Genomic DNA, 27323 nt, shown 5'->3' with positions numbered 1-27323 from the left:
AAAAAGGCACGCAAAGAAGATTTTGGCTGTGCCTGCTGTGTGTAAATTAAAAGAGGAATTTAGGCAGACAGCGAGCGAGTCCGTTCTGAACTAGTCGGTGCAGGCCTTGCGCAGCGCACTCTTTTCAATTTCTTTTTACTCGCTCAATCCGCCCCGCTCACCACTTTCTGTGTGGAAACGCTACTATGTAAATTGTAATTGCGAGTTGAGCGGAGTCCGTAAGTACTCCGCTCCGCTCCCTAGAACTGAGCGAGCTCATTTCTACTCTTTCTACACGCTCGGCTCTTTCCGTCCGACTATTTGTTGGTGGAAATACAAGTATGCAGTTTGCGTTTGCGAGTTTAACGAAGTCATTAATGGGTCCGTTCCGCTCGCGGTGGAAACCGGGCTTTAAAGATGACGTTGTCGCACCGCTGCCGATTCACTCTAAACCATAAATGTATCTTCAATATAAAACCCGATTTTATATTTTACATGATCTTCATTACATTCACTGCATCCTTTAAAGTTCCTTCTCAAAATCCCATCTAGATCCTATTTGAATGAGTATCTTTTGGTAAAGCATCCTCGGCTAAACTGATCACAGCGGACGGCTGGGTTGAAAGGACTCCGAATTGGCTACTTAATATCTAAAGGATTGGCAAAGCTATCTGTGAGCTCTGAATATAACTGATGAGGAATACCTTAATGTGTGATAAAACAGGGTGTGAAACAATTTTTTTTGATAACGTGTATTCGAACGTATATCGAAATCTTCCGGAAGTGCCTCATCGATTTGGTAGAATGGTACGTTTTTCAACGAAGTACAGACAACATTAGCGAGAAAACGTCATGTCATTTCCATTTCGTTCGCCAAAGATATTGAAACGGAAAAGTAGGTCGTCAGTATTGATTTTTACAATATTCGTTGAACAAAGAACGTAGCTGTCCGCTGTATCTGCAACGCGATAAATTACATGCATTCCTGAAATCGGCGCCAGCATCGAGAAAAATGCCTGTAAGTACCACGCTATCATGTGATTTCCGGAATTCGATATGGATTCCTATTAGAACTATCGATTTTATATATTTTCGGGTTTGATCGCATTTTCATCGCTTATTTAGCTAAATTAGTTCCATACAGTCGTATTTTAGTCCAATCGTGCCAGTTAAGAAGGTGAGTCATGTTTTAATTCGTGTCAGGGTCATTTCGCAGTGCCGTTTGCCGCCGAGCGCAGCGCAAGTACGTACGAAATTACGCATTAGTCTTTCGTAATAGTAGCTGCCATCTGCTCCGCATTATCACTTTATGGCTTTAAAACCTTCATTTTAGGCATCAAAACCTTATTGTTAGGTTTTGGCACGCCATGGAACGTGGTAGGTAGGTACCGCCCGTATTTTATCGATATTTTTAGACTTTCATAAAAAGTTATGTTTCTGCATTGTCTATTGTTCGTCATTGACAATGGAAATGGTAAATACTGCCTCATTTTATAATCTTTTGTATTTTTTTTATTTTTCCTAATTTTTAGTTGTTAGCAAAAAGCTGAGCGTGCCTACGTCATTAGGAGTTACCGCCTTTTTGCCGTATTTTTATTTTATACCCTATCTTTCAAGTAATCAATACAGATAATGCAACCTACATAGATATTTTTTTAAGATACCTATCTTTTTTAATTAATCAAGTTTGTATTTAGTCCTATTTTAACTAACAGTTTCACAAATTCAAACCATCACTGTACTTCATTCATTGTCATATTTGGAAGTCTATCAAAATGGCTGACTCTTAGTAAATCCATACATATACTTTACTATAAACTACCACAGAAAGCTTCCATCAAGATGAAATGTAGTTCAGAAATAATGCACTGACAAAATAATAATCAAAATGTCTTTAATTCAGTAACAGCCACATCCTTCCGCCCTTGTAACATTTTGATTTGATGCACTTGGCCTCCTGCATAACATTTTTAATGCTAATAAGAATTGAGTACTGAGTATGGAGCATTTTCTTCTTTCATACTCTTGACTTAAATCTGCATTCAGTATTAATTATTATTATTCTGTACAAAAGTAAAATGGCAATACATAAGACTCAAAAGTAGTATACCGTCATCATCATCGGCCTAGCCTTTTCCCAACTTTCTTGAGATCGGCTTCAAACTGGTTCAGTACCAGTGTTTTACAAGGAGTGACTGCCTTTTTATCTTCTGAATCCATTTATATATGCTATCCAATAACCCTTAATTTACACACAAGTGTACATATCGATATTTTTTTCTGGTATTTAGATAATTTCCTTAAGTTTTTTCTCTGTTGCCATGTCAAACACAAGTATCTTACTTGATCTTCACGGTACAACCTTGGATACCTTTTACCCGACCTCAGTAACCTACTGGCAGTGAATTGCATTATAATTTATAAGGCTAACAACAAGAATCGTTAAAAATACATAATTCATAGCAAAAACTTTGACCTTCAATGTTGTATGTGAATGCACGGTTCTATCTCAAGTTTATTGAAGATGCAGTTTTTGTTACATTTGTACCTCTACCTAAATGAGAAATAACTCCGGTAAAAAAACTAAAATTTTGTATGAGCATTCAGATTTTTATGCAGATTATTTCTTGGTAATATCCCATCTTTCATTCCACTTCTTCAAATAGCCCTCTACTGTAGCATTGCACCGAATTAGATTTATTGACCAATGTCTGATTGAACTTCTTCCCGTGCCCAGACAAAATATAGCCTTTGTTACTCAATGATAGTCTACCTTCCCAATTGTGAAAAAAAAAATCAAAACGGTTCAGTAGTTTCAGAGCGAAGAAGCAAACAAACAAGAAAACATTATATTTCTACAATTTTCGTCAAGTAACATTGTCAATCTGAAGTCGGCCATTTGTCGCCTCGCGCATGCGCGCAATTTTATAATTTATACATTTTGACTATCATGAAGTCACTTGTACGCAACTTCAGAGCTGCAAAATTATTTGAAGCGCATTTCTACTTATTAAACAAATATTCTGCGTTTGCGCATTCATTCCTACACTGCGTTAATCACGCAACGAATTTAAAATTGTTAGTAATCCGCATTGCGGGTTGCAGTGCGGATATGTGATTCATTGCATTTTAAAGGGATTTTGAGTCATAGTGTTGCGGATATAGAAGGCAATTTTACTTGCTTATTTTATTTATAAAAAAAAAAAATGAAAGTATCAAGTTTGTTGTTTTACATAAGACTCTTTACTTTCATAAATAAGTAGACTACGACTACGTGATTTAAATGTGTAATTTAAAATCCAACTGACAGAAAATTAATCCTAGCACACATTTTACTTACAATACATTTTTGGATAAATGAATTAATATGCGGTTACTTCCCATGTCACAGTCTATAGGGTTTAGCTAAGAAAAGTTAATATTTTTTATTAATAGGCACCAGTTACATCTAGAATAAGTTGACCCGACCAAAGAGTGCTTTCCACATTTCTCAAAACCACCAATTTCCACCAGGACGCGGAGCTCACAGCTCCTACCGTGGAGAATGTCCGCGTGGTCGTACGAGTCCGGCCAATGGACCAGCGAGAGAAGCTCGACGGCTCCTACAACTGTGTCTCCGTGGATAGCACCAACCATACTGTGGCGGTGACCAGGAACAACGTGACTCCGCCCGAACCGCCGAGGGTTTATGCGTACGATGCCGTCTTCGATTATAATACTAGTCAGGTTAGTGGGATTTTTTTTGGTTTCAATAAGCTATCCATTAATTTTGGTTAGAGATCGGAATTCCAGGATAAACGGCCGCTCCTAATATTTAAATCAAATCAATAAGGCTGCAAAACAGCACTTTTTAAACGTCAGCAATTTATAAAAGACAGCCCCGAAAACGCTCACCCTTCACCACTTCCTATGTGTTTTTGCTGGGTAAAAGTAACAACGAACAACAAACGCAACAAACTCCCCAGCAACACATTTTCTATATATCTGTTGATTTGGTAACTTGTGATAGGAATTTGACATTATATATTTTGTGCCAATGTCAACATTTTATATCTACTAAGCAAAATATAGATTGAATATTGGGAACAGCCGTAAGACGCTGAAGACTGAACAAAATGGCGGATATTGGGGAGGCCTTTGTCTAGCAGTGGACGTCATTCGGCTGCAGCAACCATAACAATTTGACTTGTAAGGGACTAATGTAAAAAAGATAGGTTATCTCTATTAAGTAAATGAAAAGTTTGATAGGTTATTGAAATCCGCAATATAGATTTATGACGCCACTGACAATGATGTGTGCGTACATAAATTGGTTTTATGTATGCTTGCCATAAAATCTACTATATTTATGTTCTTCCTTCAAGGGGAATATTAAATAGATTTAGAAGTGCCACTAAACCTTAATACGTTTCCGAAACGGATTGTCTTTGCAATGAACAAGCTGTCAAATTTCAGAAAACTCCCTTTAATATTGAACCGGCTTCACAAAAGGAAGGTTTTCCTGAGTTAACATTTTAGCTAATTTCATAACCATTATAAAGTAGCTCATTTCCGTATTCATTATTGGATGTAGGTAAATTACTAAAATACGTTGTGTTTTGTCATTAATAGTTCGATTTTTCCGTCTAAAACTACAATCATCACCTTTTTATTGACATGTTTATTACTCATAAACTCTTGTGTATTAATAATCAATTCAAACATTAACTTCATACAATGCGAGCATAGACTGCCCGTACCATCGTATCGGAGCACCGATCGATAGACTGGCTTGTAAGCCTGAAAGCACGTCTGATTATTTCATAACTAGCGAACCGCCCCGGCTTCGCACGGGTGCAATGCTATTTATTATATGTATTTAACCATTCATGTACGCAGTAAACACATTAAGGATGTAGAAGTAACATAAAATAGTACAAAAATACTGCTTATTTCTAATGAAATCTCTTCCAGAAGACCCGTAGTAGGAGAGTTAGAATATAGAGATGTAGACAGTCTCTGCAAAAAAAGTACAAAGGACATACAAATACAGCCTGTTATCGTCTCACTGCTGGGCTCCGGCCTCCTCTCACACGGAGAAGGATTGAGTGGTAATCACCACGCTTGCTCAATGCGGGTTGCTAATTTCATAGAACATTTAAGAAAGGACATAGTAAAGATTTATTCTACATATAAATGTGTAAATGAATCCCTATATCCCTTGGTTAGGCCATCGCGCGTGAACAGCTGGGCCGATTAGGCTGAAAATTAAGAGGGGAGGTAGCTTAGACCCGGAAGGACATAGGATAGTTTTTATCACCATCGGCTACGGGAAGTCTCGGGACTCGAGTGAATCCGAGGACTTAAGCTTAGTGTAAAATATTTGTTAAATCTTGAATTTAAATGTCAAAGTTTAGATTTCATATTACAATTTTTTAAGGCTAAATAGGATTCAGCCATCTTTCAGTCTCTGTAGATGGTTCCGAACTCCACTTTTGATTGCTTTGTTGCAAAAACTGTAATACTACTGTATCAGGTAGTTTATTTCAGACATTGTTGACTCATCATTATATCTACAAAATTATTGAGAAAAATGCTAAGTAAAGATGATAAAGTCAAATACTTTTTAAAAATGGCCCTCAAAGTAGACCCATTTTTAAATCGCCAGATAACATTTACCTAAAAAATTGATGATCCAAGTTATGTTTTCCTTTGTTCTAAAAAGTTGCATCAAATTCATGACCTCTTCGAATAACAACTTCCTACACACCATTTACAAACAAACCAAGGCCATTCTAATTTTGTAACCAATTAAAAAAATTACCTAAACAGCTGTTCACATAAAGTAACGATTTTCCACAATAAGCGTTAACGTACATAGCGCTATGCAACGGGGTTGTAGCTGAAGCATTGCGCGTCCCGGGGCCCGAAACTAGGTCACGACCCCAGCGCCAACATAAAAATCGGACTGCGCGATCGACTTGCAACCAACCTGTTAGTAGTGCTGCGATCTTAAACGTAGACGCATCGCGGGCTCGGTCGGAGCGCCACCATTAATCCTAGCCTTACATACATCAGTACTGACTCCCTTGTGTTACTCATATTTAAATATAATAGCTAGTTTTTAATTTTCTGTGTTAAAACGGCAAGAAAGAAGAGTTGGGGATTTTACTCTTGTCTGGTCCATCCTTCGTCTCGACTGGCGCTGGTAAAAGCATCAGTCTTGTCGAATGGTGGGTTAGATTTGAGTGCTAACATCATTGAAGATTCCTGCTGAAGATCTAGAAGATCCTTTGTTTTAATTTTTCTATTGTGTTCGTGTTTTTTTGGGAGAATTTTTGTATATAATGTGTCTTTTTCGAAATATCTGCGCTAGTGAACTGAACAGTGTATTTCCAGTGTTATGTATTTGGGTCATTCTTGAAAGAATTTAACAGTCGTATCATGTGGAATTTGCCGCACGTGCCGCGTTCTAGTTTTTTATACGAGTTGACCTACTTTGGTCTGCCCATCATTGATTTTCAATATTCCGTCACGAAGCGACTATGTTGAAGTGCTTTCACGAATATTTGCCCAACCACAAAAGAATGTACAATGACAAACGACATTCGGGTTAAATTTTCGACTCCATTGCGTTGTTACCACACAAAGTTTCATTTCTCTAATCTGTCAAAAACGCAATAGTTTACGAAAACTAAAATAGATTGTGAAAACGTAGCCCGAATGATGTTGTAACGTTTCTTACAGTTCTGGAATATATCAGAGCTGTTGTGGGTGACGTAACATTCTTAATGCATCTTGGTATACGTCGCGCGTAGACTTATGTCTGATATTCCGCGCTGTCTGTATTGCAAGACATTAAGAAAACATATTGATGCGCAACGAGGAATCCATCTCATCGGTGGGAAGAAGACGGGAAGATTATAATGTCCTTTGTTCTACTAATCTAATTATGTTTTACGTTGTATACAAATTGTGTGTATTGTGTAATTAATAACTGTAATTAGGTCACATTTCCTGTGTCATTCTATTCTTAGCAATGTTCCAGTTCACTATCATGCCTATGTATGCTTTTAGATCAAAGGACCAGTTTGCAGAAATATGAATGATTTTTTTTCTTTGTAGATTTTAGTGGGAGGAGCCACGGGTGATTTCGTCGTGTAAATAATGTTTAAGGTTTTCAAAGGTAAGTTGAGCTGTGCTGAAGGTGTTTTAGGGTTTATAGAATCAATAGTTATTCAGGGAGGTTGCAAGTCGATCGCCGTTTCAATCGCCGCCTCACAAATGTATATTTTCATAAATATTTATATTTTTTGAGTTGATAAGCGACTGCGAAATTAACTTTAACTCTTTTTTCGTTTGGTTTTATTAATTCACTAGCTTTTTCCAGCGGTTTCGCGCGCCGGGACAAACTATCCTATAATAGCCTTCCTCGATAAATAGGGTATTTTACACTGAAATAATTTTTCAAATCGGACCAGTATTTCCTGAGATTCAGGTGTTCAAACAAAGAAACTTCAGCTTTATTCATAGTAGGATTGTATGTAGGTACGAGGTTTTATTTCGAAGAATGCAAAGTTAGCAATTCAGTTCATAGAATTACTGTTTATTCTGGTAGGTTTTATTATAACTTACAAAGTCCTATTGTAGCCGTTATAAAAAGATCCCTCTTTCAATGGCTTTATTTAATAGTTACGCAGAACTAGTCTGTTCTTTGTCTCAAAATATTGGGGTCAGCATCCAGTATAACCAGATAGGAATTGAATACAAGATGAATTAAATGTCTATCTTTGATTATTCAGAGGGGTGAAACGCCATTTAAATTTAAATGTGGCTAGCTACATTATATTATTGAAAACTAGTTTAATACATTCAGTCAATAATAGTTTTTGCACTGTATAGGTGTTGTCTACAGTGCGAAGTATTTTTACTCTATGAACTAGGGGGAATTTTTGGTCCTTTATCGAAAGCCAGCGGTTTCACTCGCTTGAAGGAATTACTTCCTGTAAACGGTTAAAATGTAGCCTGTACTTTATTCTGATATATAAGCTATATTAGGTACTGCAGAGATCCATCAAAATCTATTCGGTTGTTTCTGCGTGAAAGAGAAACAAAAAATCCATACATACAAAACTTACTAACTAACCTCAGATAGATCTCTTGGCCCTACAATTTAGACACTAACAAACACACCAATTTCTAGAACACAAAAAATCCTGCGTACGGTAGACCACACATCAGTGGTAACTGTCATGCACCTTAACTCAATAGTAATAAGTACGATTTTCCTATAAAACTGTTACCACTGACCTGCAGTTGACTGTACTAATAAAATTCACATACACAGACTCCATCAGATCAAACTATCAGAATCTACCAAAACCAATCGAACATCAACCTTTCACTATTGTGATAAGGTTGAAAATCTATTGAAGACAATTGACAGACAACTGCATAGAGACATTACATACACAAGTTAGTAGATATATTGCAATGCGTCATTTTATTGAGCGATATTCGATGCTGCGAAACTGATACATAGTCTACACTGCAGTTTTATTAGGTACTAGGTAATGTTATTGAAGTATTCATTTACAATTAATTAATTGAATTGTTTGCCTGGGTGACTGGGTTGAGGAGATCAGATAGGCAGTCGCTCCTTGTAAAGCACTGGTACTTAGCTGCATCCGGTTAAACTAGAAGCCGACCCCAACATAGTTGGGAAAAGGCTCGGGAGATGATGAATCAATGAATTTAAAAATTAAAAATAATTTATTGACTTAACACAAGACAGAGACAATATGGAACAAAAATTTCCAAGAAGGTGTGGTTATGCCAATTAGGTCCAAATTCAGCGTTATGCCTGATAGGCATTCAATAATTAATTTACAAAGTATTTTTTTTAATAATAATACAATTTAGTCACATCTTTAGGGGTATATGAAGTCACTGATTTAGTTTTTTTTTTTCAACTTGAAAATAATTAAGTAAATTGAGAGTAATTGAAGAGTCGATAATATTGATAGTTGTATTTCAATCTAGGAAGAATTTCAGTCTACGCACTTTTAGACTCCGAACAAAGAAAGTAACAAAGAGAGTGCAAAATACTAGCTTTTCATTCAATTCTGCATTTATTTACTAACTGGTACTAAGGTGTATTTCTGAAACCTATCTACACGTAAATTCTGATTAGAGATTGATTTTTGCCATAGCTCTATTTTATATATCAATCTCTAATCCCAAAACAAATGATAGATACCTATGTTGTAGAAATCGTAGTAATTTGAAGTTACTACTATAAGGTTGTAAAACGTATATTTACCGTAATTCTGAGCCCATTCAACTAAAATTCTTTGTGTTAACAATGACGTCAGCTTCTTTAAGAAAATACGTTTTGCGTATATTTTGTTACAACTAAGAATTTTGACTATTGAGAAAATAAGGGGAGGAGTGACATAAAATATCCTGTGTACTTTTAGTATGTAATTAAAGTCATAAAATGCGTTTTTGATAAAGTATTTATAGTAGCTTATTTGATAAGGTTTCAGTATGAACAAAATCTTTTCCAGATTAACTATAGAATTAACTGTAAAATCGCTTTCCTACATCGTCAAAACAAAGGAAAGCCACGACTGATCACCAGACCATTTCCTAACCGCTCCCAATATTTTATCTATCTCTTGACTTGCTTACTATAGATACCCATACAAGTACCATCAAATTTCTATCTCTAGTTAGCAAAATAAAGATGGATAGATTATTGGGACGCAGAGGGGGAGTTGTCCAGACAGTAGGTACTTCAATAAACATACATAGCGTTGTACGTCGAATGCAGTGGATCAATATCGCAAGGGTGTTGAGCGCAGGCGCGAGTTCCACTGGCCTATTTACCCGCCCTCGCCACGCCTAGTCATGGCTTCTGTACTATTAGATTATTGGTAGCACTTGGATTTCTTGAATAAGTCATTAGAAATATGATTTGAAGCTTTAGTTATTGAAAGAACGATATTTTTCATCATCATCATCCTCCTGCCCTTATCTCAATTTTATTTGGGGTCTCAGCATGTTTTCTCCTTCCATACTCTTTTATCTGCCGTCAGAATGATCTTCTTCACAGACATATTTTAGAAAAAAATATAGGGTCTGAATACACAATCAGATTCGAAAGTTACTGAAGAAAACGACATTTTCAAAACTGCTAAGTACTGTGGCGTCGATAATTTACCAGAGAATTACTACTTTTTTTTGTTGAAAATTTTGATGTGATCATCTCACTTTTGATGCTGGCGGTCACACCGTGCTGAATTTCATCTATACTTACTACATATTTATAAGAGCGACGATCAATGTAAAACACTGGTACTCAGCTGCATCCGGTTAGACTGGAAGCCGACCCCAACTTAGCACAAGGTTAGGCAGATGATGATGACTACATCCAGTTAGTACGACAGATATGGTTATGTAAATATTTAAAACTACACCATTGCTACAAATAACATTTATTCTATAGGTAAATATATTGGTTATTGAAAAACATTCCCAAATAATTCAGAACATAACTGAATTAATTTTGTATGCCTAGGAGAGCAATGAAGAAGACGTACTGCACCAACTTAAACCTTATTGGAAATGAGCAGGTGGCTGAAAGCTGTTGAGTGAGAGTCTCTTCTCATATAGAGACAATGATTAGTAGGTACTCATAAAGGAAAAGCGTTTTCAGACTTAAATATTACTTATTACAGCTCTTATACAACCTCAAAATCCATAATTTCCTCATTGAAAAGGATTAAAACAGTCGATATCTGAAGCTACTTGAATATGAAGGACCATTTACACGGCGGGGTCGGGGGGAGGGGGTTATAGCCTCCCCCAATGTGCGCCACCCTTACAGACGTCCCCTCTGAAGTACCTAGTTTATGTTAAAAAAATTACGTAACCTACCAGTCAATGGTAGTATTCAATTATGCATAATCGATGTTTCTTTCTTTTTCTTGCTCTATTAATATGAAGAAAATATTTCTTACTGATATTATAAATGCGAGTCTGACTGTATGACAGTTTTCACTCCAAAATAGGCATGAACCTATTTAAATGAAAATTAATGTGGTAGGTAAAAAGATAGAGCCTGAAAAAGCACAAATTCTATTTTTTTAATCTACGTACTACATCACATCTGGCAACATAATGGACATAACTAGTAAATTCGTAAACAATTTCAACTGTCCACAGCCTACCTCAAATCATTTCGATATCAATTATCTGGCTCGTATTGGCCCACTACACCCCTTCACCCGCCCTCCCCCCTTGTAAGTCCACTGCAAGCTGGCGCCAACAGCTTAGAACAAAGAGCTAGTGTTTGCATTTGATCAGCAGAAATGGACACTCGTTGCGTTTTTGATGAAGTTTCAATATAATGTGGATGTTCCGATTTATATTAATCCGATAGCCACAGAGTTTATCGATTATTTTATAATAATCGAGTCGGTTGAAACAGAAAATGCTCCTCTTCAACGATTTGGTCCGTTTAATGCTCCTTTATTGACAATAGCTTCTGCCCACGGTTTCAGAGAACTAGTTTCCCGACCCGATGGGGATAAAAAATATCATAGTGCTAAGCTGTCCACCAATTTTTTGCCAAGTCGTTTGAGCCTTTCTTGAGTGGTGTAACTATCACGACTTTATTTTTTTAGTATAGCTTAAAGATTAATTAAAATTAATGAAAATAATAGCATCCTCCCACGGGTCCCAAGGGGCCTAGTTTCTGCACTTGGATAAAATGTAGCCTCAATTTCTCCATCCTGAAAAACAAGATTAAAACTGCAATTCGCTACAATATACCATAATTACCATAGAATTTCAATTCTTACTAGCCGGTACCCAATACCCCCTTTGTGTTCCCCTATGGCTGTCCAACTAAAAGCAGCTGGACTATATACTATTGTTTCTTTATGTGCTCTATAGAATTCCCTTTTGTGTCAAAAGTATAATCTAGTATTAAGGGAGTCTGATTCCATGATGCGTGAAGGCTTGTAGTAATAATTTTGTCTGTGAAAGAAACTGGATTTTGACTATGTGTTTAAATAAGTGTAGTGGCTTATTCAGTTATTTGAACATTTTGGCAACCCTTATGAACATAGACTATGGAACTATGGAAAGTCGTAGGATAGAAGCCAGAAAGTCTGACAACCTGTCTTGTTGTCTATCTTGTTGCTCTGGTAATTGTGTTGGGTTGAATAGGCATTAACTTAATTTTAAACACTGGTGCTTAGCTGAAGGTATTGGGTTAGGCTGGAAGTCCACCACAAACTCCAACACAAATGGGAAAGGACTAGGCAGTTAAGGCTGGTGGTCTCTTCAGGACAATAATATGTAGATGTTCGAGTTGGGCATGGTGAATTGTAGGTATTCATGCAGGCGTATTCATTTTGAAGTGTCTGTTCAGAAGCTTGCTAGGCTTGAAGTATAACCATATCGCTGATTGACGTATCCGTCTTTGGCTTCACACATTATATAATATCGATACTACCAAGTGTACCTAATCGATAAACTATTCACTACACTTCATAGTTTCCATCATCGATATTAGCTGCCAAGTCAACCGTGCTCCTTAGCCAGTTGCTAACAAAGGGATACCACTACTACTGAATACACCGAATGCTGCATAGTTGCTGAATAATTGACAAGTTTCGAGTGTTTTATCGATTTAACTGATTGCGAATAGTGAGGTTTTAATCACAATATGCGCTGCGTTGAGGATTTGTGTAAGAAATTGAATGCATGTATATAGGTGCCTCTCTAGTCTTGTGATCATCAAGAGCAACTACTGTGTGAGGCCGAGCGGATTTTATGTTTCAGTCCAAAGTTTGTTAGTTGGTGGTGACACATGGCCATGCTTTTTAGACCACTTAAAATCGGCGTCTCCGCATGTTACTCAGTAGCAGTCTTTGTTAAAACTAAACGTCATAGGTCGTCAGGCAGATTTGAGAAAAGGGGTTTTAGCCATTTTATTTTCACTCTCTCATACAAAGAAGGAATGAGCGTTAATCATCAGCCACGCTTGCTCAAGACGGACTAAAAGTTTTTCTCAAGATGTTTTCCATCACCGTCAGACAATAATGTCTAAGATACACTTAGAAGACTTTAGTACTCCGTAAACCTTCTTTGATTCAGTCCTAGTCTGTCAACAACATTTTATAACAGGACACACCTATGTCACCATCATTATCTCCCAAGCCTTTTCCCAACTATGTTGGGGTCGGCTTCCAGTCTAACAAGATGCAGCTGAGTACCAGTGCTTTACAAGGAGCGGCGGCCTATCTGACACACCTACGTATGTCATCATACAAGTTAAATAATATAATTATTCGAGTCAAATAGGTTATCAGGTCGCTATATTGATCCGTAGTTAGGGCGGTCCTGTGACGCTGGATTCAATTGGTATTGTAACTGCCAATAAATATACATATATGGTGATAAACTAGGTCGGATACTGCGGTAGCTGAGGACCTGGATTTATATAATTAATGTCTTGATATATCATCTCTGCATCACCCTCAAGGTTGACTGGAGAGAATGCCTGTGGCAGTAAGCCCGCCTATGTAATGAATTTTTGCAAAAAAATATGCAATCAAGAAATATGATGTTTCCCCATATGGTACGCCTACAAATGTTTATTTTATTTTGAGAAATATAAAGAAAAATATACTTAGTGTATGCAAGAATAACGCCTCTTATCAGTCTTATGTAGGTAGGTAAATTAATCAAAGAGTAATGTCGGATATCCCGGATCTAGAATTGACATCATCACTTACGGCAAAAGAGAGTTTATTTAGTCCTCACTTTATCCCTTACTCTTGGAACCCCACCTTAATAATACAGCCTTAGGCAAGCCATACCCTTGAGATGTGGAAACTAGTCCAGGGTCTTTCATTCTTCATCCGTCAATTGTTTTTACAATAAGGCCATGTAACTTTACTACTTTCTAGTTTCCATTGAACCCTTAGTAGAAGTTTCAATACTGTAAAGTTACATCATGATCCGGTCAGTAGTTTTATTTTAGAGTAGCAAACATGCACAATCCAAAGATACTTTAATTTTATATAATTAGTCCGTAGTAAAAAAATCTGTAGTTAAAAGTACTACCTTCCTTTCTCTGAATGTCAATTCAAATCTGAAACCAGACAACGAGAAAAATGGAACTGAAAGGCATGAAATTGAAAAATGTTCCTGACATGTTCGTATGCACTTTCCGAAGTAGGTCTGATGGTTTGACATCACCATGTGTTCTAGTCTCTTCGGGGCTATTGATGACTTGATTTTTGAATTTGGATTGGAAAGAAATAAGGTTCACAGGGAATGTAATAAAATATTGTAAAAATTGGGTCATTCCTGACCATAAATTAATAAAAAATCATGATTAATTTACTTGGTTCTCAATTGATTTCAGACCCTTCAATATGGTAAACTCAATATACCTATTATTTAAAGTTAGTTAGCTTAGTTAGTCTCAGAAAATAGGTGATCATCCCTGGTGATGAAACCTGAGTACTTAAATAATTTTTATTTCAGAGGTTTGTTATGAATTTCTTGCATATTTTTTTTGTGAAAGAATAAGATGTACTTAGAAACTTTTGCAATTATAATCTAGCAAGGGGTCCACCTCAACATACTTTTAGGCTGCACCAACGACGCAATTCAAACAAAGAGCGTTACACAGTACATCATTAAATACATAAGTGCTATATACTGGATGTAGCTGAAATGCGCCAGCACCGGGATGACCCAGTGACCTGATTGACGCCCAAGTGAATTCACTGCAGCTCCTCGCACCCCGCACCTCACCCCGTGCCGACCTGGCCTGACATAGTTTGTAGATGAGATTACAACTTTTTCTAAATGGGTTTTTTATTAGCAGCTACACCTATCTTTTATAAAACTAGTGACCCGCCACGGCTGCCCACGGGGTAACAGTATTTCCCTATTATTTAATGTATTTTATTATACAAATAAACCTTCCTCTTTAATCCCTCTATCTATTTTAAAAAAATCGCATGAAATTCGGTTGCGAGATTTAAGCGTACAAAGGGACACGGGGAATAGGGATATGGGATAGAAAAAGCGACTTTGTTTTATAATATGTAGTGATGATAGAGTCAGTAGGTGGCTATATTTGCCAGTTTCTAGCTTGATGATGTAGTTAGAAAATTGCAATAGTATTGAGCAAGGGTGGTAATTAAGGCCCATTCCCTTTGTCTATGAGAAGAGGCCTGTGCCCTGCAGATGCAATTAGATAGAAAAGACGTGGTCTTAAGTCTGGCTTAAGTCACCATTGCCATTAGCCTTCATTTACATACATATTATGTAAGTGATGGCAATTTTAAATATTTTTGTTTTACATACATAGATATTTGAATAACCAACCAAAGTTTTAAAAATAACAATTATGATATTAACACAATTGCAATAATTGGTCTAGATCCCTAAATGACTTCTTTGTATGTACACCAAGTTGTTCATAGATAAGACTTCAAATTAGTGCAAAGAATTGCAGTTGGAAACGGTAGGCAATATAAGGAAAAAGAGGATATATTGCCTGAAAGTGTGCCAAATGACATGAATAAGAAATGAGTGGATTTTAGAATGACAACTGAGAGGAATCGAAGCTGAAAACATATTGCGCCAACAACAAATAACTTTGGAACTGGAACAGGGCAGGAATGAGATTTCTATCCAGTTGATGGACAGTGGACTGCTAATTACAATTGTGGATTCTTAATAGGAAACTAGGCTCATCATCTGCCTATCCTTTTCTCGACTATGTTGTAGTCAGCTTTTGTTTACCTACATGGAACAACTGCCTATCTTACCCCCCTTAACTCAGTTATCTGGACAGCCTAAGAAAAGTTACTCTACAATGTGCACCTACTGGTATACTCTTTTTCGCCCAATTGCTTCAGAGGCATAATATCTTTCTATTGCCTATTATTATATGAGGCACGCTTTGTAGTTAAAGCTTCTTAGTGGCTTGAACTAATGAGGTGTCCGTAATCCATCTTAATTTAGCTAATGAGGAGGGTAAATATGTATTATACTGGCTGTTTCCTGTGGTTTTTCTTGTAACTCCAGTAAATTAAAAGAAATTAAAAAAATATCCAGGAGGAAGTGGCAGTTTCTCATTGACTATTAAACACCACTAAATAGTTACAAAATAAAGGCGCAATTTAATTAAAAAAAAAAGGATTGGTCAAATCATCAGATCACTCCTCCCACTGTGGGTGCAGCGTGAAGATCACACTTCTACTGCTAAAAACCCTACCTTTGTTCCTTTGGGAGTCCTTTGTGTACCAGTGCCGCTGGTAACTCGCAGGCGTGGCAGACTTCGACCTAGATTTCCAATAAGCTATCCATCCGTTGATTTGATTACTAGGCATTTCAAATGACATTGAATGTATGGAACTAATGTCAAAATCATGTCTACATTTTACGGTTACAAATATATAAACTCGAACGTTTGCGCAGTAGTTCATATGGGGCACAGTTGAAACCGCTGTTACTAGCTAGAAAGCTAATACTAGCTTCCTAAGAGAGCATATTTTCCAACCCATCATTTTAGCCTCAACTTACTGACGAATTTACGTCATTAAACAAAAAAGCATCACAGTTTTCATGAACAAAGGAAACTACATCAAGCTCTGGATGGATCGCCGACCTAAATATCGTATCTAGGGCACTCTGCAGGAGAGGGGGTGAGGAGGGGTGTAGCCGGTGCAGCAACACCCTTTGTATGATAGTATGTAGTACATTTTATAGTACTCTGGATGTTATTTATTTATTTTACCGTTTTTGTACACATAAAAAACACAAACAAGAATAAATAATAGAAAAAAAATGTACAAGGGCACAGCTTATCTCTAAAGAAATTTCTTCCAGAAGGCCCGTTATGGGAGAGTTAGAATAAAAGAGATAGGTACAGATAGACAGTGTAAAAAGAAAGAAGATATAACCAATGTTAGATACTGTGGGAACTACTGCCCGTACAGGGATGAAAATAGCCTATGTTATAATACACTAGGGGTTTCTTCGCGGTTCCACCTGTGTCCCATGGGAACTACTGCCCGTACCGGGATGAAATATAGCCTATGTTACTCGGGAAGAGTGTAGCTTTCTAATTGTGAAAGAATTGTTCAATTCGGTTCAGTAGAGAGTCTTTATGGCAAGGAAACAAAGAAATATTAGTAAGATTTGTTAGAAGGTTGTTCAGTGGTTTCACCAGTGCCCTTTGGGAACTATTTCCTGGTTAAAAAGTTAGCTATAACATTTGTCAGTAAATGGGCTGTCTATTTTCTACCACTAATTCAATTTTCAAATCTGATTTGCACTTCCTGAAATTAACGCGTTCACAAACAAACTCTTAAGTTATTTATTATTAGTATAGATGACATCACAACTTCCGATTTCAATGCACAATGATAAATATACACGATCAGTCAATTGCATATAATAAATATTGTGACATCATCATGTCGTAATAAAATCGACATTTTTGCACTGATTATAAGCGTCAAGGTCCCTTATTAAGAGAAGAACTATAAATTCTTTATTGGTCGAAGTAACTTCCCAACCTACATACTGAAACACATCAAGAACATCCTCCTATTTAAAAGTAATAAAAGTATCTTAGAAATGTCTTAAAATTATCAAACTCCATTTGAGTGAGCCTCTAACAAACGCTAGAGCCACTGGAAAACTATCTTGATAAGTCTTTATATAGAAATACATACAAAAAAACTACCTACTGCTTGACATAATTATTCAATCGATTAAGTAATTTGTATTTAGGTAGCGACATATTTTTTTTACAGAATTATATTTTCAATCAGATTTTTATCCTTAGATAAGTGCAGATTCAAATTGACTATAGCTTTCGTTAAGATGCATCATCCCAAACAAAATCTTCAAGTCGGGCCGAAAACCTGAAACTGAAAAATGAATCGAGGAAAAATGTATCGTGAGCGCCGTTGCCGTTCCGCGTTCACGCCTGTTACAGGCGTTATCAGAGTGGCAACGTCGCATTACGTCTGATTCGACTGTTTTCTGACAAGGACGATTTTATTTCATGAATGATAGATGTTTTTTTTTTTGAAAGACTTGATAATGTATTCTGGTGATTCTTTTAAGATATTATGTAGGATTTAGAGACTCTTATTGTGTCTAGTCTTTTTCCAACTATGTCGGTGGGTCGGCTTCCAGTCTAACTGGATGCAGCTGAGTACCAGTTTTACATGGAGCGCCTGCCTATTAGACCTTCTCTACCTAGTTACCCGCGCCACCAGATAACCCTTCGAAATATTAGTTGTCAGACTTTCTGGCTTCTGAAAACCAGTAAAGCCTGCCAAAGACGCTCAAACAACAGCCAAGACCCACCAAATTAACGTGCCTTCGGAAACACGGAGGAACTCATCATGACAAGATGGTCCTATCCAGGGGCAGGACGAGCCAAGCGTTGCTTAACCTTATGATTGAGCCTTGTGGCTGTTATTTAGCCACGAGCCACTAAGTAGGTGTACATACGTAGTTACAGTTTGAGGAAATATCGTAACAAGCAAATAGATAGCGACTTCCGCGTTTGCACGTAGATAATATATTATGTGGCAATGAATATATGTATGTACAGGTTTGTATGTATGTAATGCATATGTGTGACTGGGTGGGCGTAATACATATTTGTACTACAATTAACATAATTGTAATTTGCAAGTAAATACTGCTAGCGGTTTCGCCCACGTCCCGAGGAAACTATTTACCGCTCATGGATAAAAAGTAGCCTATATACTATCCTTGATTCATGATTGCGTGGACCATGGAAGTGTCACTAATGAGCTGTGCAGGCTGTGGTAACAAATAGAATTGTTCAACTTATTTCGGCCTCTATCTATGGTCTTGCAGAAATGGAATGAAAGAACTTTAAACCTTGATAGGCTGGTATCGCCATAATCCTACACTTTTCACAACAGTCTATATTTCTTTACTATAAAAAAAAAAAAAACATTCACTATAGTCGCATCAAACTATAATATAGTTGAGAGAAGGGCGTTGGTTCCCTCAAATGTGACCCAGTGACCCTGTTCTGACATACTTGCTGCGGGGTCGCGTTAATAGAAAAATACGTTGTGACATCATTATGACTGTTTGCCTACAATTGACATACTTACATAGATATACATAGTTAGATGAATATTGAGTTCCAAATATCTTTGCGTTTCTGAAATTCTTGAGAATGTGTTCGCAAAGGATTTTAAAATACTGTAAGAGATCATGGGGTTGTTGCATCATTTTCAAAGCAAAACTGATCTGCCAAAGTAACTCATAAATTATGACACAATCATGTTCTACTTTCTACGGATAACAGATTCCATCAAATACGACATTTAATATGAAGCGAATGTCCAATTTCAATCTCCAATCCCAAAACAACGGATGGATTTGTTATTAGAATCCGCAGAGTTAATGAAAAATAATATAACGACTGCTTTCAAAAATATTGAAACCAATATTATTTGCTATCACCAACTAATCTTCTCAGGGAACACCTGTATGATCCAACAGATCTTTTATCAATACATTCGATTCCCCTCTGGAAACCACCAAAATTAAAATTCTCTTTAAAGTAATTTTATCACCAAGTATCTCCTCTTCCTCAGATGGACATCTACGTGCAGACGGCCAGCCCCATAGTGGAGCAAGTCCTCAAAGGCTACAACGGCACGATCTTCGCGTACGGTCAGACTGGTACCGGGAAGACTTACACCATGGCTGGAAGCAATACTGCGCCGGAGTTGCGGGGCATCATACCCAACTCCTTCGCGCATATCTTCAGTCATATCGCTAAGGCTAAGGATGATGAGAAGTAAGTATATAACGACTACAATAACATATGTGCCTAAGTGTCAGAAATATTATGCCGAAAACCGCATTAAAGTCGGTCAAACGGGAGATCTTAATGGCGTCTAAAAATACAAATAGGTCAAATAGAGAACCTCATTTCTTGAAGACGTTTAGAAATTGCAAATTTAGTTAAGGCTACAAAGGGTCTGATAAGTATGAATGAAGAGGCAAGTAAGTATACCAAAGAAAAGATGATAGATTGCTTGAAAGATGACAGCCAGCCCTATAGTGGAGCAAGTCCTCAAAGGCTACAACGGTACGATCTTCGCGTACGGTCAGACTGGTACCGGCAAGACTTACACCATGGCTGGCAGTAACACTGCGCCGGAGTTGCGGGGCATCATACCCAACTCCTTCGCGCATATCTTTAGCCATATCGCTAAGGCTAAGGATGATGAGAAGTAAGTTTATAACGACTTCAATAATATGGGGACCTACCTAAAACCTTCTCGTAATTCTGGCAAATGCAATGCTGAAAACTGTGTCAAAATTGGTTCGGCCGATCGGGAGATCTTAATGGCGTACAAACAGAGCACAGGTCAAACAGAGCACTTCCTTTTTTTGATAACGGTTAGAAATTACATATATAGTTAAGGTTTCAAGGAGTATGTTAAGTATGAAATATTAATGGAAAGGCAAAGTAGACCAAGGAAAGAATGGATCGATTGCTTGAAAGATGGCATTATTAAGAAGGGAGTGGATGTTAGTATGACGGCTGACAGAGAGGAATGAAAGCGGAAAACATATATTTGAAAAATTCTTGCAAGGTTAGATAGCCTATTTATCGAAGAAGGTTAAACTAGGAAAAGGGAAAGCTAGGTATTTTTTGTCCCGATACGCGAAGTAGTTCCCGAGAGAGGCGTCTGAAGCTAGTCTTAGATATAAGCCCTATAAGAACAGTCTTGAAAAATCAATATATCAATCCTTGAACATAATAACATAAATATAACAACCTCGGCTGAACATTACCGGATCGATTGTCAATCGCGTCTTGTCGACGGTTGTCGACCTGACGCTGACCTACTTACTAAGAGTAAGATATTGCACGGGAGCATTTACATTTACTTTGCATGGATGAGATGAACTGGGAATAAGCTATAAGGGGTTTAGATTCTTTTGGACTTTTGGAAACATTCGCGCATAGAAATAAAGTTAAGTATGAATGGAGAGACAGAGTAAGACCAAGGGAAAGTTCAGGACTAGGTTTTGCTGTGGATGCGACATAAGGGAGTGTCAGACTCTTACTGACTAAAACCCACCATGTTCCTTCTGGAGTCCTTTATGTACCAGGGACGCGGTAACTCGCGTGAACAATCCCGTAGCTCCTTCATCTTTTTTTCAGTCATTGGTGTCCTTACTAAGGGACCGTCCCCAATATCTATCATTTGTTTGCATATATCAGTGGTAGGAATTCGACATTACTTGTACGAAGGTTAGTTATGGTCAAAACTCTAATCTCTACTAACCAATACTCTGACTCTAATCTCTATTATGTTCGGGTTGGCTGTTAGAAAGTACATGTTATAGCTTTAGATACTCAATTAAAATGGTCATGAAAAAAATCTTAATATTCATCTTTTTAACATAATTACCGGATCGATTGACAATCGCGTCTTGTCGTCGGCTGCCGACCTGGCGCTGACCTACTTACTAAGAGATATTGCACGGGATCATTTACATTTACTTTGCATGAGGACTGAAGGAAGCTGTTAGGAATTTAGATTCTTCTATGTAGGTATATCTTGGGACACCAATAACTGTGTTTCCGAGGGCACGTTAAACTGTAGGTCCCGGCTGTCATTGAACATCTTTGGCAGTCGTTACGGGTAGTCAGAAGCCAGTAAGATTGACAACCAGTCTTACCGAGGGGTATCAGGTTGCCCGGGTAACTGGGTTGAGGAGGTCAGGTAGGCAGTCGCTCCTTGTAAAACACTGGTACTCAGCTGTATGCGGTTAGACTGGAAGCCGACTCCAACATAGATGGGAAAACACTCGTATGAACCTAATGTCAAAACTCTCTAAACAAATCAACTGGAAGATAGAATATTTGGGATTTCAGTTAGAAAGTGCTTGTTATAGCTTTAGATACTCGATTAAAATGGTCCTGCAAAAAATCGAAATCTTTTTAACATATTTACTGGATCGATTGACAATCGCGTCTTGTCGACGGCTGTCGACCTGACGCTGACCTACTTACTAAGAGTACAAGATGTTGGGGATCATTTACATGTACTTTGCATGGATTTTAATGGAGTAAACTATTAAAAACCTCCTCTATTGGATTTTGGAAACTTTGGCACATATCTTCAGTCATATTGCTAAGGTTAAAGATGGTGAGAAGTTCAGAGTTTTAAGCCTCAAGTTCATCTGTGGGTGCAGCGTGAGGGAGTATCAGACTCTTACTGACAAACCCATCATGTTCCTTCTGGAGCCCTGTATGTACCAGGGCCGCGGTAACTGACGCCTGTGGTACAGATTAATTTCTATACAAGCACCGAAATGTTATTTACCTAGAATAATTAAAATGTAAGAACTAATTAAGATATTGTGTACAAAAGATAAATAAATAAAGAAATTTTGAACTCGCGCGAAAAATCCAGCAGTTCATCTTAACTCAGTCATTGGTGTCCTTACTAAGGGGTCGTTCCCAATATTCTATCTATCTATTGTTTTACTTATTAGGGATAGGAATTCGACATTACTTGTACGAAGGTTATGGTCAAAACTCTAATCTCTACTAACCAATACTCTGACTCTAATCTCTATTATGTTCGGGTTGGCTGTTAGAAGGTGCTTGTTGAAGCTTCTAAATACACAATTTAAAATGGTCCTGGAAAAAAATTAAATAGCCATCTTTTAACATATTTACTGTATCGATTGACAATCGCGTCTTGTCGACGGCTGCCGACCTGGCGCTGACCTACTTACTAAAAGATATTGCACGGGATCATTTACATGTACTTTGCATGGATGAAATGAGGATTGGGAGTAAGGATTAGGTATTTAGATGCCTCCTGTCCAGGGTTTTTAATTAATATTCTATTTATTTAGACGATTTTCATTTGCATTCGATCTTGTATGAAAAAATTGGAGCAATAAAAATCTACTAATATTGTAAATGCGAAAGTTTGTAAGGATTTATGTATGTTCGTTTCCCGTGTTTTTCCTGTCCTGTCCCCAGTGTAGTTTTCTGTCAGCTCAATGTATTTTTTTTTCATTTGGACACTATTACAATAAAGGCAAACTGCTGGATGGATTCTGATGAAACTTGACAGTAATAAGTATACTTTGTACATCAGCATTCATTTATGTTTCTTTCAGGGAGGAAGTCAGTTATATAAAAAAATTGTTGGTAATTTGCACTAAACATAAAAGTTTTCCTCTTAAATTCCAGGTTCCTAGTATGCGTGACATACTTGGAGATCTACAACGAAGAGGTTCGCGATCTCCTCGGCAACAACCCTCACCAGAGCCTGGAGGTCAAGGAGAGGCCTGACATAGGCGTCTTTGTTAAGGACTTGACAGGTAACTTATTATGTATATTCTCATTTATTTATTTTAATGCATATTTATTGTAATTTCAAAACGTTTAAAAATATTTAAAAACCCGTGACCACCGATATGTGCACAGGGTTCAAAGTACCGGTGGTTAAGGCCCCAGAGACAGAAATCCCCTCACAATACGCACCGTATCAAGGAGTACTGCTTTCTGAATCAGTCCCTTGATGGGCTAAACTCCCAACAAAAGCCTCATATAATATTGCGCCCTTATAATATTTATTATTATCCTACACTAGCTTCCGCCAGCGTTGTCACTCAGGTTCATGGGGAAATAGTCTGCGCAGCTACATAAAAATACATAACCTTATAACCTATGTATATCCTACCTACCTGTAAACATCTTAGGTAAATGGTTTGTCTATTAAGAATAATATTTTACCGTGATTTCATCCACGTCTCGGTTGAACCTCTGGGTATTCTCCCAACACGTAGTTAAACCTCTTAGAACAATCAGTATACCTATACTTCTCATCCACAGGCTACGTAGTCCACAACGCAGATGAACTAGAGAAAATAATGGCAGTCGGCAACAAGAACCGTCACATCGGAGCGACCGCCATGAACACTGAGAGCTCGCGCTCTCACGCCATCTTCTCCATCACGGTGGAAAGCAGCAAGAAGGGCAGCGACAACAAGATGCACGTCAAGATGGGGAAACTGCACCTTGTCGACTTGGCTGTAAGGATCAGCTTAGATTGTACGATAGCCACTCATAGACTCATAGCCACTCAGAGACGGAATATGGTGTGGTACTCTCTTTTGGCGTCAGGCCTTAAAGTTTTTTTTTTTTTTCATAAAAATGTGTACAGTAGACATGGTGGTACAGAGAGATTTTGTAAGTTCAACCATATTTTGCCACGAAGACAAGTCAATCTAAATATAACAAAAACGGAAAGGTACATAAGGCTTTCAAAAAGCACATTACTTACTTTACTTTTTAGCACATACACGCAGTTTGTATATATGTTAACTTCTCAGATACTTTTTATAGAATTCATTTTAATTATCAAATTTTCCCATTGCTATTTTTTATTCTTTTCAGAATCTCTTGAACAAAAAAAAATATTTTTACCTTCGCAGGCAATTATTATTTTGAACTTTTAGGTAATTCCAAAATGCAAATCTTTCAAGACCCATCTCACTTAACCTCAACAATATCAGAATAATTATAATAACACAAACAAAATAAAAACCTAAATAATTCATTTTCAACCTTACCCCCTTCCCCCAGGGTTCAGAACGCCAAAGCAAGACACAAGCCACGGGCACCCGTCTCAAAGAAGCGACTAAGATCAACCAGTCTCTCTCAGTACTCGGCAACGTGATATCCGCACTGGTGGACGGCAAGTCTACTCATATACCGTACAGGAACTCCAAGCTTACCCGACTGCTGCAGGATTCGCTAGGCGGTAACTCGAAGACTGTTATGGTGAGTATCATCTGCCTAGGATTATAATTTTCAGCCTCGTTATGTTGTTGTATAAGTTTTTCCTAAAGAAAATTATCTGGGAAGAGACTCGAAGATTTTCAGTTACACTAAGTAGACTTTTTTATAATTACCTATCTTAATGAAAATAAAATAATATTGCGTTTATTGCTGCCTTACAAATGAACTACATAAGTATCTAAACTTTAAACTACTTTATATACTTTATGGACACACTCAGAGACATTTATAGATAGTTCAACTCAGATTTGCGCGCGGCCCTATGTGTGCGTCGGCTTGTAAATATACAACTTTCATTCGTGTGACAGTGACGTCGTCCGAGCATGACGTGTTCTTATCACTTTTTCTTATGGGTACAGTCGTTTACGAAAATACTAGTTATTCACGGAGAAATTATTAAGGAGTCAGATAAAGGGTTTCAAAAAAAAAAAACAACATTCAAAGCTTTTTATTATTAAATATAGTTTTTCATTATTTTCTCATAAGTCTTTTCAAATTGACATTGACAGTATCTAAGAATTAAATACTCCTTACATATTTTCTAGCTCGGGGTACGCCGACAATAAATAAAAGTGTGGACTAAGAATGTAAAAAGAGGTATAACCTAGTATAATAATGTAAACAAAATATGTAGGGAATTTTAAAAAATTATATTGCTTCGCATAATGTCGACCAAAATAACAAAATAATGAAACTCATAAATGAACGTTTAAGTCAAATTGATGATGGGATGTGGCGTAATACTTGTCGACATGTACAAAAGAAAAAAGAAGAATACTATAGACATTTTGACATGGAGTCAGAATTTATAATTCACCTTGGAGAGTAGCGAATCCGAAAATTCATCATTTGATTTTTCAAATAGCGATTCATAATCATTATAAATAAATAAACATTAAATTACGTAATAACTGTTTTTCTTTAAACACCCGTATACAATCCCTACATAACTGTATTGTACCCGACTGTACCTCTTGTCACGCACACAAAGTCACTGTATATGTACAAGGGTTACCCACACATAAGGCCGCGCGCACGACTGAGTTGAACTTACTATAATGATTACTTAAGCCGTTCCTTAGTGCAGAATTTCTATGAGAATCTGTCACTAAGGAGTGACTTAAGTAATCATTAAATGTCTCTGAGTGCGGGGGTTAGTTCGTTTATTTGTCACATATTCAAAGTCAAAATCATTTACTGAAACTAGACTAATTAAAGAAGGCTGTTTTTCACGTAAAAAATAACAAACGGTCAGCGCTTCCCCTTTCCCATTTCATCATTTCTTAGTTTTACGCTTTTTATTCTTCTAGGGGCCTCTAGACACCCAAGAACTTTTTGAAACTGAATTATAATAAGAAAAACATTTAGTTTTATTTCTACATAATGTGGAAAGAAACCCATAGACACATTTCCTCAACAATTTTATATTTTTTTTATATAGATAGCCACCATAGGCCCAGCAGACACCAACTACGTGGAGACTATCAGCACTCTGCGCTACGCCAACCGCGCCAAGAACATCGAGAACAAGACGCATGTCAACAGCGAGCCGGGAGACGCGCTGCTTACTAGGTAAACAGCGAATAACTTCATTCATTTACTGTTACAGTTATCGGCACGGATAATGAGCTCTCGGCGGAAGAGTGGGGATCGCTTTGCGCACTGTACACTTAAGGCAATAAACCAATAAATCACTTCTGCGCAGGTGAAGGTCAGGGCTCAATATCCTTGCCGATGATTATACAGCTTTTTTATCGTCCCACAGCTGGGCTGCGGCCTCCTCTCACACGGAGAAGGATTGAGTGTTAATCACCACGCTTGCTCAATACGGGTTGGTGGTTTCAGACTATATAGTCCAGGTTTCCTCGAGATGGTTTCCTTCACCTTTTTATCAGCCATTGGTGCCTAAGATATACTTAGTTAATTCATTTACTAGAAGAGAGTGAAGATGCCATAAGGCAAGTAGGTCAAGCACCTTCTTCTAGCTCAAATACGTACGGGGGTGTAACCAAAACGCTCAGTGACGAGTGAACTAACAAGGCGTTTGGGACCGGTCAAACATCTGGCAACGATTTTTGGTATTATAAAAAAAGAGATCCAAAGACGGCGCATATGGCAAGAGCTAGTAACTTTCGACATCCCCCGAAAACTGCATTATGACGACGTTACTTATGTTATAGATTTAAACGCTTTTTACAATATTTTTTTAATTCTGAAGGAACTGAGCTTTAGTTAATTATGTAACAACAAATATTTGTTCCTCGCCACAGATATTTACCAGTTACATTCGATTATACATATTGCATTATTATTTCCTTTATTTACAGATTCCAACAAGAAATTGATCAGCTCAAGAAACAGCTGGATGAATGCACTAATGGTATGATATTTTATTTTTATTAAATTATTCAAA

General features: G+C 37.4%; 1 protein-coding gene across 3 annotated transcripts in view; it reads left to right on the top strand.

Moving 5' to 3' along the window:
- The first annotated feature begins 793 nt into the window (after positions 1-793).
- LOC110381763 (kinesin-like protein KIF3A) overlaps positions 794-27323 on the top strand; it is a 32490-nt gene continuing 5960 nt past the window's right edge. Inside the window, exons 1-8 of one of the 3 annotated variants that reach the window (XM_064042776.1) lie at positions 794-997; positions 3493-3705; positions 19659-19864; positions 23297-23427; positions 23942-24141; positions 24695-24892; positions 26352-26482; positions 27238-27290. In XM_064042776.1, the coding sequence (XP_063898846.1) occupies positions 992-997; positions 3493-3705; positions 19659-19864; positions 23297-23427; positions 23942-24141; positions 24695-24892; positions 26352-26482; positions 27238-27290 (1138 nt within the window). In that variant the 5' untranslated portion in view covers positions 794-991. Of the gene's footprint in view, positions 998-1079; positions 1223-3492; positions 3706-19658; positions 19865-20095; positions 20304-23296; positions 23428-23941; positions 24142-24694; positions 24893-26351; positions 26483-27237; positions 27291-27323 lie in introns of those variants that run through there. The other 2 variants (XM_064042777.1, XM_064042778.1) reach the window with 2 other exon arrangements.

This window comes from Helicoverpa armigera, chromosome 30, assembly GCF_030705265.1.
Source record: "Helicoverpa armigera isolate CAAS_96S chromosome 30, ASM3070526v1, whole genome shotgun sequence".
Lineage (NCBI taxonomy): Eukaryota > Metazoa > Arthropoda > Insecta > Lepidoptera > Noctuidae > Helicoverpa > Helicoverpa armigera.
Note: the sequence above shows the minus strand (reverse complement) of the source record. Positions and strands in the feature narration are given on the sequence as shown.